General features: G+C 36.5%; 2 protein-coding genes and 1 non-coding gene across 9 annotated transcripts; 2 read left to right on the top strand and 1 right to left on the bottom strand.

Moving 5' to 3' along the window:
- The first annotated feature begins 2490 nt into the window (after nt 1-2490).
- TRNAL-AAG (transfer RNA leucine (anticodon AAG)) lies at nt 2491-2571 on the top strand. Its single transcript has one exon. It is a non-coding gene; the product is annotated as a tRNA-Leu (tRNA).
- Nucleotides 2572-6330: 3759 nt separating this feature from the next.
- On the top strand, nt 6331-10504 carry LOC137710648 (rhamnogalacturonan I rhamnosyltransferase 1). The gene is made up of 8 exons (XM_068449728.2): nt 6331-7296; nt 7857-7924; nt 8036-8124; nt 8241-8406; nt 8528-8817; nt 8897-9101; nt 9196-9353; nt 9773-10504. Exons 1-8 carry the CDS (start codon nt 6924-6926, stop codon nt 10017-10019), a joined length of 1596 nt encoding a protein of 531 aa, XP_068305829.2. The 5' UTR covers nt 6331-6923; the 3' UTR covers nt 10020-10504.
- A 3251-nt stretch (nt 10505-13755) lies between these two features.
- LOC137710688 (transcription factor BIM1) lies at nt 13756-19584 on the bottom strand. Of its 7 annotated transcripts, none has more exons than XM_088695362.1 (13): nt 19402-19584; nt 19225-19301; nt 18564-18962; nt 18354-18442; nt 16263-16664; nt 16070-16139; nt 15806-15957; nt 15590-15698; nt 15322-15391; nt 15126-15221; nt 14574-15040; nt 14274-14403; nt 13756-14181 (listed from the first exon to the last, which is right to left on the bottom strand). In XM_088695362.1, the coding sequence occupies exons 5-13, from the start codon at nt 16618-16620 to the stop codon at nt 14077-14079; spliced, it is 1557 nt and encodes a 518-aa protein (XP_088551488.1). In that variant the 5' UTR covers nt 16621-16664; nt 18354-18442; nt 18564-18962; nt 19225-19301; nt 19402-19584; the 3' UTR covers nt 13756-14076. The 7 variants fall into 7 exon arrangements, with proteins under 7 accessions (XP_088551488.1, XP_068305888.2, XP_088551486.1 ...); XM_068449787.2 differs by having other exon boundaries at nt 18354-18431; XM_088695360.1 differs by having other exon boundaries at nt 18354-18431; nt 18564-18958.
- Between the last annotated feature and the right edge of the window lie 718 nt (nt 19585-20302).

Below are 20302 nucleotides of genomic sequence, written 5' to 3'. Positions count from 1 at the left end.
TATATTTTGAATTCATCTAATAATAATAAATAAGATGATAAATATTACAATTATTGAACGGTGGTGATAAAAAATACACTCAATAATTAAAGTTCTTTTTATTCTGTATGTATAGAAAAATATTATTGGGTTGGATGGATGTCTGTCACTATGTCATATTTCAAGGTAGAAATTAAGGACGTTAGGGATGAAAGTAATTTCGTATCCATACGTCCCCCACAGGCTATTATCTTAAGTACTATCAAACCTACGTACCAATAAATGGTTTAAATAGCATGACTAAACAAGTAAAAATGTTCTTGGGTGGATTAATTGGTAAATGTACTTTGTCCTTGGTAGATGATCTGATTGAATGCATGTTTTTTAGTTTGAAATAATCGATAGGTTGATGTTATTCATGCACTTATTTTTTACTTCTCGCACATTCTTTTCAATTTTCGAGTATCATATAAGATAAATTGAAGAAAATTAATGAACACAAATTAACAACAGAGTATAAAAAGTAAAAAAGAATATGCGAATAGTACTCCTCTAATTGATACTTATGAATGGTAAATGAATCCAAAAAGTAGCTAGGATGAATGCATGTTCGATTAGAGGATGTATGTAATTATGAATTACTAACTATTGCTCATTCTCTTTTTGTTCCTTCTACTTATTGGATTGGAATATATTGAAATAAGGGAGGTTTAATAAAACACTTTCGGTACTGTTCATTTTTAACAAAAAATCATATTTATACATTTCCCTGATACTATTCACTATACCTTTAAAAATGGCTTTTCATTAAAATGAAAGTTTTTTTGGACTTTTCGTTAGTTTTCCTTTGAAATAATCAAAACCCCTAAAGATGAAAAAAAGAAAGAGTAGAAAAAATCTCATCTGCATACGTGAATTGAACAATTACTGGGTACGGAGAGAAAAAATCCAAGGGGCTCATATGCGATGAGGGTATTTAAGTCTTTTGAAGTTCATTTTTGGCTAGATATGATACTTTTTATAAAAACTGATATTTTTGAATTTAAAGGTCAAATTTTGACTATATTTTGATAAATACTCAACAATAATTCAGATCGAATCCCCACATGAAATTAATGGCAGAATATAAAAAAATCAAGACAATAATTTAGATCGAATCCTCACATAAAACTTGGCAAAATAAAAATTCGTGCATTTAATTACAATTTCTCTCATCACAAGATAATATGTGACGTGATAAGTGTTAGCAAATACATGCAAGAGAGAAATTTTGAGAGTTTCCCTAGTAGCTATGAAACACGGTTGGATTGAGCGAAGTCAAACAAGAATAAAATATAGTGTATGTGAAGTCTCATATGTACATTAACAAAAAGTGTCTTACGAATGATGTGATCAGAGTGTCATACACAAGTGTTTCTCATAATACATCAAACAAATACTTTAGTAAAGTCTCACACCCAGTCGGATAGCGTGATAATATGAATGAATCTCATACTTTTGTAAAATGTATCGTGCAAATGATGTAATCAAAATGCATTTACACACGTTTTTCTCACTACATCAAGCAAATACGCATTCCTTAACTATTAAAGTTGCATGGCTTTTATTTTATTAATCGAGTGGTGTATTGAGCTGTGTTAGTAGCATAATGAAATTTTTTGGAATTGGATCCTCTCTGAGGCAATGCCTCGGGGTCCTACTGACCGGACAATAAGGACCGTTGGATTTTGATCGAATGGCTACAAACAGAGAGTCCCTTTAAAAGTTATAATAATTGTATTCATTAGATTAAAATCCAACGGCCCATGTTGTTCAGTCAGTAGGATCCCGAGGCATTGTTTATGAGAGCATCCAATTCCAAAAATTTCTACAAAGCTATGAAGCATGACATGATATACATACACCTCACCTACTTCTTTACCCATGAGTCCATGACCTACTCAACCAATCAACCGCCTGATCTTTAATAAATATAAATATTAAGGGATTAATTGCCTTGATAATTTTCTGGCTGAGACAATTATTAAAAGTTCAATGCAATGGCAGCTAATTAATTAAAAATTTCCCTTATTTTCTTACTATGATGTGACGGAGATTGGAATGCATCTAACATCAGACTGTTAATATTCGGAAATTCATTATTTTGACCCAAATATTAAAGTTTGTACCAATAAATAACCACACATATTAATTTCGTCAAATAATTAAGGGATTATTTTGCTCATTATTTTATTTATTATTATTAAATGATTATATTTTGAACTCATCTAATAATAATAAATAAGATGATAAATATTACAATTATTGAACGGTGATGATAAAAAATACACTCAATAATTAAAGTTCGTTTTATTCTGTATGTATAGAAAAATATTATTGGGTTGGATGGATGTCTGTCACTGTGTCATATTTCAAAGTAGAAATTAAGGACGTTAGGGATGAAAGTAATTTCGTATCCGATACGTCCCCCACAGGCTATTATCTTAAGTACTATCAAACCTACGTAACATAGTTGATATGGCCGAGTTGGTCTAAGGCGCCAGATTAAGGTTCTGGTCCGAAAGGGCGTGGGTTCAAATCCCACTGTCAACAAATGTATTTTGTGTTAAAAAAAAAAAAAAAATCAAACCTACGTACCAATAAATGGTTTAAATAGCATGACTAAACAGGTAAAAATGTTCTTGGGTGGATTAATTGGTACATGTACTTTGTCCTTGGTAGATGATCTGATTGAATGCATGTTTTTTAGTTTGAAATAATCAATAGGTTGATGTTATTTATGCACTCATTTTTTACCTCTCGTACATTTTTTTCAATTTTCGACTATCAGATAAGATAAATTGAAGATGATTAATGAACACAAATTAACAATAGAGTATAAAAGTAAAAAAGAATATGCGAATAGTACTCCTCTAATTGATACTCATGAATGGTAAATGAATCCAAAAAGTAGCTAGGATGAATGCATGTTCCATTAGAGGATGTATATAATTATGAATTACTAACTATTAAGGTTTTATTTCGAATAAAGGTATATTTTGATAAATTGATGTATGATACTGGAACGTTATCACGAGTTATAACAATTTCTCTTTTCAGCTAAATAAATTTATGGTTACAATAATGCAGTCACATTGTTTCACAAAAAAGTATGTGTAGTGCTAAAAACATTGTCACATGATATAACTTATTATTTATAATGTACCATAAAATATAAAATCATCATTCATTCTCATTATAACACATGGATTTGTAATACCACGTGATTGTATTACAATATAATATCATAATATTTCTGACATAAATTTATTACTAAATTGTTGGATATATATGTGTCATGTTGTGAATGTGAAAGATTACATTTCCTATTTAATAATCTCTATATGATTTTATTAGTGAAAGAAAATGTCAAAGTCATATAGATTGAGGTTTTAGATTGGTTTGCTAATTTTGGAAGTGGACTTGTCCCATTGGACTTTGCAAGCTTGACGTGAAGGAATGCACAAAACTTTGCCACATTATAAAATTGGAGCAATGTGCGCACCATGCCATTGCCACATCCAATTCATACATCATTTAAAAAATGGTGAGTCCACCACTCAAATGGTGGAAGAACTCGAACATGTCAACCACCTAAGAAATCTAAGTGCTAAATATATATATGGGCTCGTTTAAAGTGCTTTTAAAGTGAGCATAAGCATTTTTGATAGTTTTTTTTTTTTCAAAAGCACTTTAAGTGTTTTTTCATGATTCACTTTTGGTTTTTTTATTTTTTTATTTTTTATTTTACTAATAATTGGTTCCAAAAACATTTTTACCAAATTTGTTTTTACTCATTATGGAAGCACTTCTAAACAAATCCTATATATGTTAAATTGTAAGCTCAATAAGGTAGCTTTCTATTACTCTCTAGACAAGGAAATTTAACCACCACACTAAGCACCCATTAATTCCCATCCCACTTCTTTTATGCAACTTCATCATTGATCTAAAGACTAATGATATGTAATTTTTTTAGGGGTTGATTGTATGAGGAACTACCAAAATTTGAGATCTTATCACTTTATACAGTAGTGTGTGAGCGAGCACTAACAAATAAGTAAATTAATATGATACTGTTATTCACAATAATTCAATGATCTCGACTGTTTAAGTTTTAATCTATTGGTATATGATCGTTTTTGTTTAAGTTTTAGGTTAGTGGTATAGGATCATTTTTGTAAAAATTTCACTCGAATCATAAAATGAGTGGTTAGTGATTTAATAATGGATTAAGATTTTGAGCATTATTCCATGGATTCATGATGGTTTTGAGTGTATATTTTGATGGAAATCGACTATGCGAGGTTATGATATATTCAATGTATATGAGCTTTCTTTACCAGCCACCTTTGGGTGTTTACTGTTTTAGTCTCTGTGGATGATCTTTCTTCATAAATTGAAACCCTCTTATGTTATTTCATTTATGTACTTTTTGAGTCTATGTGGAGGATCTTTCTTCACTGCTCATTCTTTGTTTGTATAAATAGCGTTTTCTTTTTATATACCTATCATTTCTAAGACTATTTACTTTGTAATATGTCGGTTAGGACTTTGTTTTATTGATGTTCTCTATATTTGACAAAAAAAAAGTTCGTTCGAAACAACCCCACATATAGCATTTCTTCATTTCCATTGACCCATTTTATGCACATGTAATTCTATCAATTTAATATGTTACAAATTCTTTTCCTCTTAGAAAGATTCTCACACACCAACCCCAATTGGGAATTAACTAATAGATTAATCAAATACCAAATCATCTTGTTAATGTCGAATGATTCGCAGATAACTATTAAAAAAATATAAGAAACAATAAAATATATAGGAATTGTTATTAGTACTTAAAAAATCTCATTCTACACTCCAAACTTTCTATATTAGGGAATAAAAATACACCTATGAGGGATGTAGAATGAGATTTTTGAAGTGCTAATAACACTTCCCAATATATATTATATTGAACCAAATATAGCCTTCACAAATGAATTCGAATCAACCGCAAAGTTTTTTTGGGAGGAAATCAGCCCCAAAGCTTAATATTATTGCTCAAACAATTCCTATCACTAAAATAATTGTTCATTTTTCTTCAAAAGAAAAAAAAAACTGTTAATTAACTTAAATTTGTTTAGCAGTTTATTAAAATGTGAGTTAACTTTCTTTTTAAACGATAATTTAATTACAAAGAAAAGCCTCCAGGGCAATTAGATCCTATGAATGAAGTTCAATAACCATGCTCACTTCACTTGAGGAGGACGAAATTTTAAACATGATTATCTGTAGACGATTGCCCAGCAGAAGCTAAAGCATCCATAACGAAATTATCTATACTAAAGAGAGGGGATGAGCTTAGCCTCATAATGAACTAACAATAATGTAGTTCAAATTCGCCTTTGGCGAGATTCAAACTTAAGATATCTCACTTACTAGTGATGAAGAATATCATTAGACGGTAACTTTACATATGTTAATTAACTTTTTATTTTTAGGAAAATAATACTAACCTCTTTTTGGTAAAAATAAAATAAATATTTGCTTTCTAAAATGAATAAATACAAATCACTTGAAAGGCTCAAAGCATGGAGAAAATTAGATCCGCTGCGGCCTGTGGATCTCCCTTCACCAACAGTCCAACTCAACCAGGTGAGAGCGTGACAAACACGCCCAAATGGAATCCAGCCACGCTTCCCACCACCACGCAGCTGAAGTGCGCGTGAAACATCTACATCCCCCTCCACTGTACACTTGACAATGTACTTACACCCCCGTCGCATTCCGATTAGGATCGGGACCCACAGTCCCCCTCACCCATGCGTCTGTTTCGACACGTGTCCCGACACCCCCCTCGCAAGGTATCTACGTACAACCGGCCGTCTCCTCCGAAAACGACGTCGTGCCTGTCGCCGTTTACACGGCCGAACCGACACTCGGAGGGTGCAAAGCTGCTGCCACTGTACTTATCGCAAAAATACCGTCCCACGTCAGACAAACTGCAACCAACATAGTGATTAGAGCCCCCTAATCATAAAATTAAAAGCTTAAGCCTTAATTATTATTTCCGAGTGCGGGACCGGCGAGACGAGAGTTTCCAACTTCTCGCGATATATTGTCGGCGTCTTGGATGGGCGCGATCGAACCGGCGACAACGTAACCACCATCACCGTCTGATACGGAGCCACGATCCCGCCCACGACGTGTCAAGAACCGAGGGTCGGATCTGCGACACGTGTGCAGGACATAGTTGGGGTGGGGCCCGCCCGGACCGCCGTATGGCTGGCTGGAATTTATTGGAGGCTTTGGGCACTTTTAAGCAAATGTGTTAAGCACGGAAAAGCCCACTCGAACCGTCGGTGCACGTCACGCACGCCCGTCACGCGTTTTTTGTTCCTCTCTCTCTCTCTCTCTCTCTAAAATTGCTCGCACCACATCATATGATGGGATGACACCAGCACCACTGCCTGTCTTCTTCTTCTTCTTCCCTCTCTCCTCCGCCCCAATCTCTCTCGCCTCTTAAATCGCCGGCCGCCCGCGGCAAAAGCTCCGGCGACTGATCTCGCCGGAAAATTTAGACGGTGGATCTGGGAGGGGATTGCAGCTCGCATTTTGGGTTCCATTGTCCCGGGTCTGGAATTCGAGTGTCGCGGCAAAGATCGAAACTTTCGATTTTTTTTTTTTTTTTTGCTGTAATGAATTAGGGTTCTTGATGCCATTTTTGGAGGGAATCTTTGAGCGTGAGAGTTTTGGAGCAAATCTTTGAGGAATGTGGTGAGGATTTCGGGTCCGTTTTGGGGAAATCGGGTTCTCGAATCTTTGCTGGTTTCTATAAATAGCGGGGGGTCAAAAAAGGAAAGCCATTTTTTTGGATCCGGCATTGCCGAGACGCACCGTTTTGGGTCACTGCGTTGATGTTTGTAGGCGGAAGAGAGAATATACAGAGATTGATGTGCAAGGTGGAGAAGAAGGAGAGAAAGGGAGTGATGGGATTTAAGGTGTTGGGAGGCGGCGGAGGAGGAGGGGAAAAGTTAAAGAACTCGATGCTGGTCACGGCGGCGTCGTCGCCTTCGCCGTCGAGGTCGAAAATGAAGCTGTGGATGATCCGTGCGACTTCGTCGGTTTTGTTGTGGACGTGCATCGTGCAATTAACGGCTCTGGGGGATATGTGGGGTCCTAGGGTTTTGAAAGGGTGGCCTGCTTGTTTCTCTCTGGAGTCCGCCGCCGCCTCCTCCGTCTTGCAAGACAGGTTGCCTTCTCTTCCGGCCAGAGCTCTTCCGCCCAAGAGTGAGTGTGTTATTATTTTTTAATTTTCCAGGAATTTGGGGTTTTTATTTATTTATGTGGATTCTTGTATTTAATTGCTAATTACTCCAAATGGCAGTAGGGTTGTTTTGGATGATAATTTTATGATTGTTCTGCGGTTTTTTATTTTTTTTTTAAACCAACCCAAATCCTCACTTGTTGTGCGTAATGCAAACTAGTACTTGGAGAATTCTTGTGTCCCACCAAAGTTAATAGCTCAGCACCCGCTTTGGCTCCAAGAAATGAAATGCTGAAAGGTAGAAACTTGTAATTCAGAAAGCAGCTGGCTAGTTCAAAGTTAACTGATTTATACAGGCGGTTAACCGGTGTATTATGGTGATAGAGCTTGAACTACGATTGTAAATTTTCCTATGTTGATTGCGATATGGTTGAAAAGCCGATTCCTTTCCTATGGAATGTTAATTACAGTAGTCTGTAGCCTTTTAATAGCTGTCCTAACTTTGTATCTATTTATATTTTTCTTTGGTTTTGGATGCTTGTTGGATCGGCGTGTAATCTGAATTTGTTTTGTTCTCCATCAGGGGTTTATAAAAACAATGGTTACCTGATGGTATCATGCAATGGGGGACTCAATCAAATGAGAGCAGCGGTGAGTGGTTAGCAGCAGTTGACTTTGCATTTTAACAGGAATTCATCCCTGGTGATTAAGTTAGTGCATGCTTACCTGTTTCATTTTTTTCTCTTGGTGGTGGTTTTACAGATATGTGACATGGTTGCTATCGCAAGATACTTGAACGTCACTCTCATAGTCCCTGAACTCGACAAAACCTCCTTTTGGGCTGATCCCAGGTATGCCAATATAATTTCCTAACATTTTCAAGTTACTGATTTGTTTGAAACTGTAAAAGGAAGGCTAGTTTCTTCCACCCAATATTGAGAGTTCTTACCTTCTCTTGATATGACAGTGAATTCAAAGACATATTTGATGTGGATCATTTCATCACATCCTTGAGAGATGAGGTTCGCATATTGAAAGAGCTGCCTCCCAGGGTAAAGAGGAGAGTGGAGCTAGGAATGTTTTATACCATGCCACCTATTAGTTGGTCTGATATGTCTTATTATCGTAGACAGGTTAGTTGTTTGCATATTCTCTATAACTTAGCAGGAACTCTCTCTGGTGCAGCTCTTAAAACATTCATAAACCTCATCATAATTGACTGAAATAAAGTCCTTTCAAATTTGTTTCGTACAGATTCTTCCGCTGATACAAAAATACAAAGTTGTACATCTGAATAGAACTGATGCTCGACTTGCCAATAACGGACAACCTTTGGAGATTCAGAAACTTCGCTGCCGAGTTAATTTCAGTGCTCTGAGATTCACTTCTCAGATAGAGGAGTTGGGCAGAAGGGTTATCAGGCTTCTAAGGCAAAATGGTCCATTCCTTGTACTTCATCTTAGATATGAAATGGACATGTTGGCATTTTCTGGTTGTACTCAAGGTTGTAACATCGAGGAGGTGGAAGAGTTGACAAGAATGAGGTAACTTATGCTTGACACTCTATGGATAAAATTCGGTAAAAAAATTATTCTCTCTGTGATGGTTTCATTTTTTTGGCAGATATGCTTATCCCTGGTGGAAAGAGAAAATAATAAATTCTGACCTGAAAAGGAAAGATGGTTTCTGTCCTCTGACACCTGAAGAAACTGCTCTTACACTGAGTGCCCTTGACATTGACCGCGATATTCAGATTTATATCGCAGCTGGTGAAATCTATGGCGCAGAGAGGAGAATGGCAAGTCTTCGAGAGGCTTTTCCAAAATTGGTGAGTAGAAGATAGCTGAAGCCACCTATTTTGTATTTGTGTTACATTTTTTGTTTTCTGTTTTCACAAGTTGCCTTTGAATTTGTTCAAACAGGTCAGAAAAGAGACACTGTTGGAACCATCAGACCTTAGGTTCTTTCAAAACCACTCATCCCAAATGGCAGCATTGGATTATCTTGTCTCATTGGAGAGTGATATCTTCGTTCCCACATATGATGGAAACATGGCTAAAGTGGTTGAAGGCCATCGCAGGTACTTTATGCTTACAGTGTAGTTTTCATTTGTTCATAGCAGAAGTTATATGGCAAATTTTCAATGCATCTAGTGGATTTGTTTGGCTCCGATGGTTGGTTTTAAAACTTAAAACTCCACCCAGTTATTTGTCGTCCCAAATTGTCTCTTTTGAGGAGATGATCATTTGTGTACACACCTATGCACCAGTCAGACTTTGTTTTTACTGTGAAACAATTGCCAGTTTTGGAGTTTTAGTTTATCAACAGGTTCATATATTGGTATTGCTTGATATTTGTGATGAAGGGATGTATTTTTTACGTGATTTGCTTCATGCTATTTTCCTCAGATTTATTGTTACATGATCATCTGCCCTTATTTCTTGTTAATGGTGAAAAGTGTCGTCTAAAATTAAACATCGTTTGTTCATGATTCTTCAGGTTTCTTGGGTTCAAGAAGACAATCTTACTGGACAGAAGGCTTCTTGTTGATTTGATAGACCGGTACACTAGTGGGTCATTGAATTGGGATGAATTTTCATCTGCAGTAAAGGGAGCTCATGCAAATCGCATGGGGAAACCAACTAATAGGTTGATGATCCAAGACCGACCTAAAGAGGAGGACTATTTCTATGCCAACCCAGTAGAGTGTTTGCAACCATCAGATGATGAACTAAGTAGTACGTGATATACAACGTTACAAGATGTGTGACACTCATCCATGGTCTACAGTGTTGGCTGCTTTCCCGCACAGATCTGGAAGAAAAGTTGTCTACAGAGGTATGGCCATAACGAGCATTTTGTTCTGAAGAGGCGATGGAGATTGATGTAGTGAAGTAATCTTCAAGAGGAGCCCGAGAGGATGCACGTATGGTACGAGCTGTACGATGTCTTTTATCTTTTGTATAAGCCCTGAAATAATCCAACTAAATCATGTATAGAAAGCTACCCTGCCATTCAGGGTGAGAACGATCTTAAACTGCATTGTCTGTGGGGGTGGGGAAGAACATATATAGGTTTGGTTTTACTGGAACTGCAAAAAATCATCATCAAAAGGTCAAACCCCTTATTCCTTAAATTTTTTTTTTTTTGGTAATTTTTTTGTTCCTTTTAGATCAACGAAACCTATGGTATTGTGATTCTCTTAAGCATATTATATACTACATTCTGAAAGTTTTCTGCTTGCACAGATCATTGCCCTCTTACCCCCGTTTTGTAACGCCGGTCCCGGTCTGATTCAGAGAGAACGGCCACGGCCAGCCGGGATCCGATGATCATGTTCCTTTACACAAATCTCCACTAATTTACATGTTCCATAAGTGTTTTGATTTACTTGGAGATCAAGGTTCCATTTCCATGAAAATCTCATCTCACACGACCATGACAGGTCAAACATGTTTCTCTCATTACCATTTTGGTTAACAAATTTGTCCCAAAAATACTGGTTGGCGGAAGGATTTTTTGATCGGATTTGGAATTTGAGCAGAAAGAAAAGAGTATGATGGTTGGAATATTTTGATGTCAATTTAGATTTGGTTTCTTGCGGAGGGAAAGTGAATGGGGTCCTTTGGCATTCAATTATTTCTGTATAGAGAAAGGAGGTGATGCGGATAGGAGGCTAGGACAAATGAAAAAGCAGTTGATAACACTTTGGTTTTCCATGATCCCATACCACAACCACCACCACCAAAAAATGGTGTCATCATCTCACTTAATCGGAAAAAGAATTAGAGAATACCTTGTTTAACACAAAAGTGTCTTTATAATATTTCATCATTATTTGATTTAAACACTGTTACGTTGTCTTGTTTCCATTCCATAATATTATATATATATATATATATATATAGTTATACAATACAATATATAAATCATGATAGAGATGCTTGCACAAGAGTTATTCTGTGTTTTTCGTCTCTTATACAAATAATAATATTTTTATTTAGTTTCTTTGTTGAATTGTTGACGATCGTTCTCAGATTTGTACGATCCAGGAAATCCACGTACATAGTGAAGAAAGAGCTTTCTCTAGACTACCAAACCCTAAAATTCACTACTTGTGGTAGTAATTAAGGATTAATTTAATCACAGTTTAAGTTGCTTTCGCTCTACGTTACGATCACCAAGAATTAATACATGTGTTAGTTTCATGTAGGATAATATATAATACAAAAGTACTAACTAGGATATGCAGAAGCAACTTTACTTGTATTTCAAGTCAAGTAATAAAAGTGAGTGAGATATCATCATATACCCCTTGCTTGCTTGCTAGCTCATATATATTTTATATAATTTTTATAAATTACAGTTGGAATTACGATGCTCTTAGGTAATTGAAGTGAGAAATTGTGTTAAGATGATCCCTATGATGGTATTCACTCGATCCGATATTTAAACACCCGATCCAACCATTTCTTTACTAATTAAAATCTTAATTAAAGAATTTAATTGAAGAATCTCATCGATTATTGAATTTGATGTAAAATTTAAATTATTATATACGAAAATGCTAAAGGAACTCTCTTAAGAGCAAGTCCACCTCTCATTTGGAGGCTGGCACCCAAAAAAACCCACTCCATCCCACAAAATAGGACAGCCCAAAGTCCACCCCAGTCTCTAGGCCGACCCATAATGGACCGAGGGAGAAACCGGCCTATCTAACGTCATGCTGGCATCAGCGAATGCCTGATATTTTTTTTTTGCGTCAGGCGCTTGAGAAACACACGCACGTGGGCGCGCGTTGCAGACAACCAACAGATGACGAGCCCCATGCTGCAGGCGCACTAAAAGGGTGTGGGACATAGGCCACGTGGCGCATCTTCGACCGTTGGATTTCTAACGGCTAGCGTTCTGAACCATTGGATTTCTAACAGTTAAAAAATTTTGAATTTCAAACCCAACGGCTAGTCATGTAGCAACATCTGGACCGTCCGATTCCTAGATCAACGGTCCTGGATTTGAGGCCAAAAAACTTGAAATAAAAAAAAAAAGTCAGAATTCTTACTATTGGCCACGTGTCCAATTTTGGGCTGATGGATTTCAATCTTTTTCAAATCCAATGGTCCAGATTAATTAACTTAATAAAAATTGTTTTAAAATACAGAAAAATTAAAACAAAATTTATTATTATTTTCTACAAATACCTAATCATCATCTTCCACCTTACACCACATTTCAATATTTTCAACACTTTGAACCAAAGCTTTCATATATTTTTGTGTGCAAAAAATGGCTACTTGGACGGTCATTGAAGATGTTACATTGTGTGAATGCTGGGTTCAAATTACTCATGACTCGATTACGGGTAATGAGATGCAGCATCGAGAACTTTGGAGTAGAATTACTACTTTCGTATAATGACATGTGGCGTGACAAGATTAGTTAAAAATTCTATCCGAAATTAAAAATAAAATTATTTTTCTATTATTTTATAAAAAAATTTAATAATATTTTAATACGAATTGACCATACTTTAGGCCAGCTCATTTTTTAGGGGTGGAGATACATTTGACCAATTACTATTCATTGGGGTCAATTACTATTCATTTGAGTGGATTAAATGGATTTTGGGCCAATTCATTTTTTAGGGGTGAAGTTGTTCTAAAAGTGGGACTTTTCATGAACTCTCTGTCAACTCACGCTTTAATGTTAATTCCTGTATTAACATTATAAAATATTGTACAAAAAACATGAGGTGGTGAAAAATTCATGAAGAGTCCAACTTTTAAGAGAGTTCATGTAACATTTCTGCATTACATAATGCTAATACTTTCATGAAAATTTATTACATAAACTCATGGATCATGAGGTTACTTAAAATAATAAATATAGTTATTCATAACAAAGATTGGGCCCAAATCTGTTGAAGGTTAGAGGGGCTACGTTGGCATTCCTCTTGTTGAGTTGGCCCAAATAAGTTGAAGCAAAAGAGAGTCGAAGTTTCACATGTATCGACGTGAAATGATTTTCCGACACACTCCTTTTCCTTGTCCACATGTTTGCTTACTTATGTTGGTTGATTATTCTCTGATTTATTCCATCCAAAGCCCAGATGTAAATAGAGGTGTGCAAGGGAAAGAAAGGCATTGGTGAAATTCACTACCCTTCTGTATTCGACGTAATCTCGTATGCAAATTACTAATGGCGTGTACCAGGTGCCAGCCTGAGTGGTGACCGTTAAAATGTCTTATACAGATTCTAATGACGCTTAGCTTGTGCGGAAGTGTCGACATGAAGAGCAAAATAGGGCAACGGAGCTTGAGGGAGGTGGAATAGATGACCAGCTATATAATGAGATAAATACATTCTGGCGAGCACCCGTGCTGGAGTGAGTGGCTTTTTAACCGGCCCAATACAATCGGTTGCCACTTAGCCAGCACGAGAGAAGTTAACAAGAAATAAAAATTAGTCAATGTCAAGGAAAATTACAAGAAGAAAAAGCAACCTCAATTGAAAAATGCAAAAGCGGCTTCTCAGCATTAGAATGGACGCCTTAACAATAAGCGATGTTCTGTTTACACTCAAATCTCGTCTCTAAACACCAAAAACAATAAATAATATTTTGGTTGGGAAATCTATGGAATTTGGATCCCAACTTAACTAAATAAACTGTAAGTAACGAGAACTACATGTACATTGTACAATCAACCCCATACTTCATCAAAGGGGTTCCAAAAAAAAAAAAAAAAAAAGAATTAATTATATTTAAAAAATAATAATACATTAGGCTTAATTTGTCATATTAATTAGTTCCTGAATGTCTTGAGTTTCTTTTGGGCTTGTTCAGTTTCTTCACTGCTTGCAATTACAGAGTGCTTTTTTCCTAAAGTGCTTGTCGGAATCTCATTTTCCTGCAGAAGAATGCAGACAAAATTTAGCTGTGGTTGTTATACAAACTGAAATTCGATGCGTTTTATGGGACAGCTAGATGAACATGATATACCTTAATCGCGGATTTTGGTATAGGTGATCTTCTGTTTGCTCGCTTCCCTAGCTCGATTTTCACGGAGATACTGGCCTGTGACAAATCCACACCGGAACTTTGAAGGGCTTGTGTCAGCGTATTCAATAACCTGTCCAATGCCGAAATCCGCTCATGTTATTCACTCATAAATCTAGATGCATCTTCTAAGTAGAGCTTTCAGGGTTTACGGTTGGCACATTTTTGAAATAAGCTCAATAAACTCGAAACCAACATGGAAAGACCGATTGAATATGTAACTTAGAGCACAAGAAAACTCACCCTTGGGAGTAGGCACTTGAGATGTTAATTCGGCCGCCTTCAATTGTCAGCTCCTGTTCTTTTAGCTTATCCCTAGTGGCAGTACCATCAGGAGCGCACGATCTCGTCTGACATAACATAGATCGATGCTGAGATGTGTTCTCTGCATCAGATGGCAGTCTAGGTGGAATTGGAGGTACAGCAGCAGCGGCAGCACTACTCCTGACAGGAGCGAAGAAGTTCGGTTGCATTGACAAAGGAAAGGGCATCGATTTGCTTGTTATTCCAGGGTGGTGATCCACGGCTTTGAAGGTGGTTTCAGTACTTGTGTCGGATTCTACAGGGTTCTGTGCGCAGCTTCCAGGGATTGTCGGCAGGACAGAAGTAGGTTTCTCATCGAACTGTGCAGCAAACGGTAATGCAGGACCAGACACATTCATGCCTCGAGATTGATCACAGTAACTCTCCCTAAGCTTGTGATCGTTGATCTGTTTCCAGAAGAAAAACAAAGATATTAGTCTACTACTAGTTCATGGTAATGCCACAAAAGGATATAAGGGCCTGACTTCTTACCCAAGGCATCAATTTTGCTGGATCATGGTTCCATCCTTGGTATGGACCCTCGTACTTGTTTACTCGTTCCTGTAAAAACTGAATGTATTCGATAACCTGGGAAGTGAAAAGATAAAAACCCGGTCATTCAAAAATCGGAAGTGAAAGGTAAAGGAGGAGATAAATTACGACAATTAATAATTTACGTGCGGCGTACCCCTAATAAAAACGATGCCTTATCTCTCTTTTGATCACTGTGAGGAATGAGCTCTCTCAACATTTGGAATCTGCAAATAACTTTCAAGGGTCAATCTACAATAATGTTAGAAAACCTGCCAAGCAGCTGATCGTATGATTTTTATCATGTAAGAAGCTATTGCTTCGGATACATACGAAACTGGCTAAATTTTGGGATTCATCCTGGTTCTTGTAGCATTTCTTATTTCCAAAACATGAATTTTGTATTATATTGAAGAGAAACTTGCCTGTCATTTATTTTGCTTCTTCTTCGCTGCTCGGTGGCAGAATGTTTGGATCGCGGCGTGTTAGCCTTCTGATCAGAGCTCTTAACATCAACGTTTACCCTCAAATCGCCTTCAGAAACACACAAACTCTTCAGTGAAGATGAAAAAAAAAAAAAATAAAGGATAAGAATAGGGTAAAGAATTTCAAGTGAAATTTTATCTAACGAGGAGACGTACTCTTATATGTGGTGGTGGCATTGGTGGTAGTAGTAGAGGTCTCTTTTTTTAGAACAAACTCTTCTTCATCGTCAAGTTCGGCTTCCTGGGTACTACCCTTGGCGGCATACTTCATCATCTCCATGAAGCTCATGTTCTTCTGCCCAGATGACCTGTTGGCATTCCAATTATATGTATCAAAAACTGCATATATGATATCGAAATCAATAACACGGAGAGACGAAAGAAAAATAATATTAGAGTTCGAGATGGCTAGGGACTGACTGAGAACTGAAGCAGCTGCGATGATTGTTGGAAGATGACTGCGCAGGCCGCTCCGAAGAGGTCCATTGCCCTGTCAAAACCCCAGTAGCTGCCATGAGTTTCATTTCCATTTTTCGTTTCTTCTCATCACATTGGAATTTAAGGAACACAAATTATGCACCACATGCAAAAAATACAGATCAAGTTTAATTACCTCTCACGGTACCCAGGGGTCTTTCTCCCACAACATTCTCCTTCCCTCTCTTTCCCTTATTCTTTGCAGATTCTTCCCACAAAGTGAATCCACTTCCGGTGTGAGAACTACAGTTTGAGTTTTCGTCAACGTTTCTCTCGTTACTACTTGTTTGAGCGACTGTAAACACCGGCGATCCCTCTGGTTTCGGAACCCTTTGATTAAAATACGAAATGTGACTTATACTGTAAGTCCCAATCCCACCGGGGAGAATATGCTCCACGGAATTAGTCGGCTGCGCTGCCGCATGAGACGGTTGTTTTTCAGCGGTTGATATCTCAACTGAGGTTTCTTCCTTAGCAATGCATGGCTTTCCCATTCGTTCAAGTGGTCGTAAGAAATCATGTGTTTCAAGGTACCGTCCTGAAATTACATAAAACCAAAGGTAAGGTGTTGAAAATAGTGTAGCCCTAATCCAGATAAGCATTTGCAAATCTTGCTCTACTACCATATATTTTTCTCAAATTTTCTCCTAATAGGAAAATATTTGACTTTGGAAACTTCGTCATTGAATGATTATATATCATATTTGGACATAGGTAGTTGGCCGTTTCGTCATGACAATCTACTCTTTCGAGAGCTGGAAAGACTCAAAAAGACATTTCAGCCTCTCATAACCATCTTTGTATGATTCACAACACCAGTAATCGAACCATGATGGGCAATATGAAATATGGTCCTGAAATTCTTCTCAATTAACCACCGGACCACCCGGTGGTGAACATATATATTGTCAAACTTCAACATAGCCAAATTGCCTAGATTAGCTTACACACTCCATCTATCTTCAAATTCGAATCTTCATTCCCGTATTAGTTTATATTATAATAGAATATAACTCAAAATAACAAAACTGAAACATTCTGGATTCAGTTCTCATGATCCAGACAGTTTTTCAGATTCATTTCTCAGATCCAAGATTTTAAGAAAACATGTTTAAAAACTTTACGCACAAAAGATTTAATATAAAAATTAAACAAAAAACAATGAGTCGTCAACTTCACAGCCCACGTTTCATACCATGCACCTGCATCAGGCGTGGTATGCGACATGTCAAATGTCAAATCATTGCTAACTTCCATGGGTGGGTCCCATCAAGGACCCGACAACATCTCCATCTCGCGCCAATCTAAAGGTACCGATTGGTAAAGGCTAGCCCTTTCCTTTTGCGCATTTGCAGCCAATTTTAACTGTTTCAAGGCTGGCCCACCACATGCATGGCCCAGATTGTTAACAACCAGATCCACAGTTCAGTTGCGGTCACGTGCATGCATAATCGTGACCCTTTTATATTTGTCTAATTAAACAAACAAAATACGTATTTTCTCTCGCGTATTAATTTACACATGCAAATAATCGAAAAAAAAAAAAATAGAAAAATGATCTTGTGTAGGGATAAATAAATTTTTCAATAGGTCAGGAACACGTTGCGCTACATTACGTGTCATTATATAATTAGTTGAAAATATCTTTTTAAGTTTTTAATGAATTGTACTATCTATTGAAGAGGAGAAAGAAATTTGTGTTATGAAAGGTTAAGTGTTTCTTCTAGTCTTTAGTCTGTGTCATGCCTGAACTCTTTTTTTTTTTTTTTTCCAAAGTTCTGTAAGATGCAATTTTTGTTCTCAATATTCACGTTGGGTGTTAAATTGTTTGTATTTGGTTATCCGTTATACTATCTTATAGTATATTTAATAAAGCATCTAATAGTTAAAAAAAAAAAAATCAATTGTTAATAGTTATGTGAGAAGGTTAAAGCACGAGACAATAAATAATTAGCTATGCGCTTCTTAATTCGCCGCATCGAAGCAAAATAGAAAAACCATCTTGAAGAGAATTAAAGAATTTTATGTTACAACCTTGCTAATGTGACGGTATTTCGAATCTTATCGCAACTTGTCAAGTAAAAGAGCTCAAATATGCAATAATAACTAGCTTAAGATACACTACGATGGCATCTTGTTGTACCTAAATCTCGCGGTGTATACGAAGAATTATAGTTGTTTAAATATTTAAAAAATTAATATTAATATGAAAAAAAAGGAAGGGTACCTTGAGCAGGTGGTCTTGGATCTTGCTGGGCAACTGAATGAGCGTGGAGTGACAGAAAGTCATGCGTCGGTTTTCTTCCTGTACAAAAACTTTGAATTCAAGGTTAAGAATTAAAACACTTTTAATTCCCTTCCCATTTCCTAAAATTTCTTTCCAAAAAACAAAAAATTAAAAACGAAAACAAATATTTGTTTTCGAAAAATGAAATACCTTCGGTTCCGAACGGCCGAGGCTGCGGAAGCTCCATATCTGTACAGGCCGCCGAGCTGAGATATTATTTTCCCGGAAAATTTGTAATTTTAACGGAAAATTCAGTATCCAAACACTCCAAAATTCACCGGAGTTCAGTGAATTCCCGGATTAATGACACGGTGAGGTTGAAAGTTCTGTTCTTTTTTAAAAAATTCTCTCAGCTGCTTCAGCTTCACAGATTCGCGGGGAGCCTTCGAACACCTTCGAAGTTCAAAGGCACATTCGCTTTCGCTTTCAGAAGAGGAGAAGGAAAGAAAAATCCAAGCTTTGATTCGAATTTTCCGAATGCTTTTCGATATCAATTGCTTTGCTTCGCCTGCAAAGTTTCAATTTTCGGCACGAAATCGTCAGTTCTTCCTTGATTTATAATCGGAAAGCAAAAAAAAACCCATAAAATGAAAATTCCCCATATATATCAAGACGATTTGAAGCTTTCAACAATTTATAGAAGAAATCGTTCGAATCGTGTTTGCTTTCATCAGAGTAGTTTGGAATATGGTCTTTCACTGACGAAAAATAATTTTATTAAAAAATCAGGAGCTTGAGAATTACAAACCGATAACGATCCGAATAAAATTACGAAAAATTCAAATCAACCAAGGGAAGAAAAAATTCGAACCTTCAGTCTCTGCGATTTGAAAATTTCGAATTGTTACAGCAGCTTACGTAACGATTCAGCTCCAGAGTCGAATCTCACTGACGAAAAGTTCTTTGAATTCAGAGCTTGAAAAAGATCATACAGAAATGCATGAACCGAGAAAAATCGGCTCCGAAATTTCGAGCATGAAAATCTCACCTTTTCGGAAATTCTTATCAGCTCCTTCTCCTTCTTCAAATTTCAGATGACGAACAGTGCGCCGATAGTCGGTACTCTCTCTCTCTCTCTCTCTCCTCTCTTTCTCTCTCTAAAACTCCATTTCTCTCTCTCGGTGAGCTTGTGACCTCTTTGGCTGGAGATCTTTTATACAGTCTGCCATTCTTTGCTTTCTGTATTTTTATTGTTTGTTTTTGTTGTTTTCCGTTAGGTGAAACCCGCCGCTGGAATAACGACGTTACGGCGGGGTTGACGTCGTTAAGTAGTTGAAACGGAGGTTGATAGGGGTACTGTTTGATGGCCACTTGTCGCCGTTTAGTCTAACGGGCTAAGCGTTGTTTTTTAATTTTTAATTTTTAATTTATGGGTTCATTGAACTTGGATTATTTACTTTTTGGGTTGGAGTTTTTTATATTTTCGGCAATCCCGACTTTTATTTACTCTTTTTATGATTTGGCAATCCCGAGTAGTGTTCTGTCCGTTTGTCCACATACGAAAATAATCATAACTTTAATTTTCTTTTCAGAAAAGAGCATTTTTCTTTTTTAGTTATGAAAATAAAGGGTATTTTTGTTATAACTAGAAAAGAAATTTACGAATCACTTTATATTCCTATAACCATCTTCAACCCTTGACCTAAAATATAAAATTTTTAGTCAAAAAAATTTAGGTTTTAACACAGAAACAATTTTTTTGCTCCAATCCTTCTGGTCTAAAATTTTAACCCCAGATTATTAAAGAATGAATTTAGACTATTTTTTTTTTCTTAAAGTAACTTTTTTAAAATAAAAAATTATGTAGACTATCCTAATTTAATTTTATGAACATTTTAACCTTAAAATATTTAGATTCTGATAAATACTGAAAAATCACTAACCGATAT

Source organism: Pyrus communis, chromosome 6, assembly GCF_041283825.1.
Source record: "Pyrus communis isolate YQ-2024b chromosome 6, ASM4128382v1, whole genome shotgun sequence".
Lineage (NCBI taxonomy): Eukaryota > Viridiplantae > Streptophyta > Magnoliopsida > Rosales > Rosaceae > Pyrus > Pyrus communis.
This window is presented reverse-complemented; position numbering and strand designations above follow the sequence as displayed.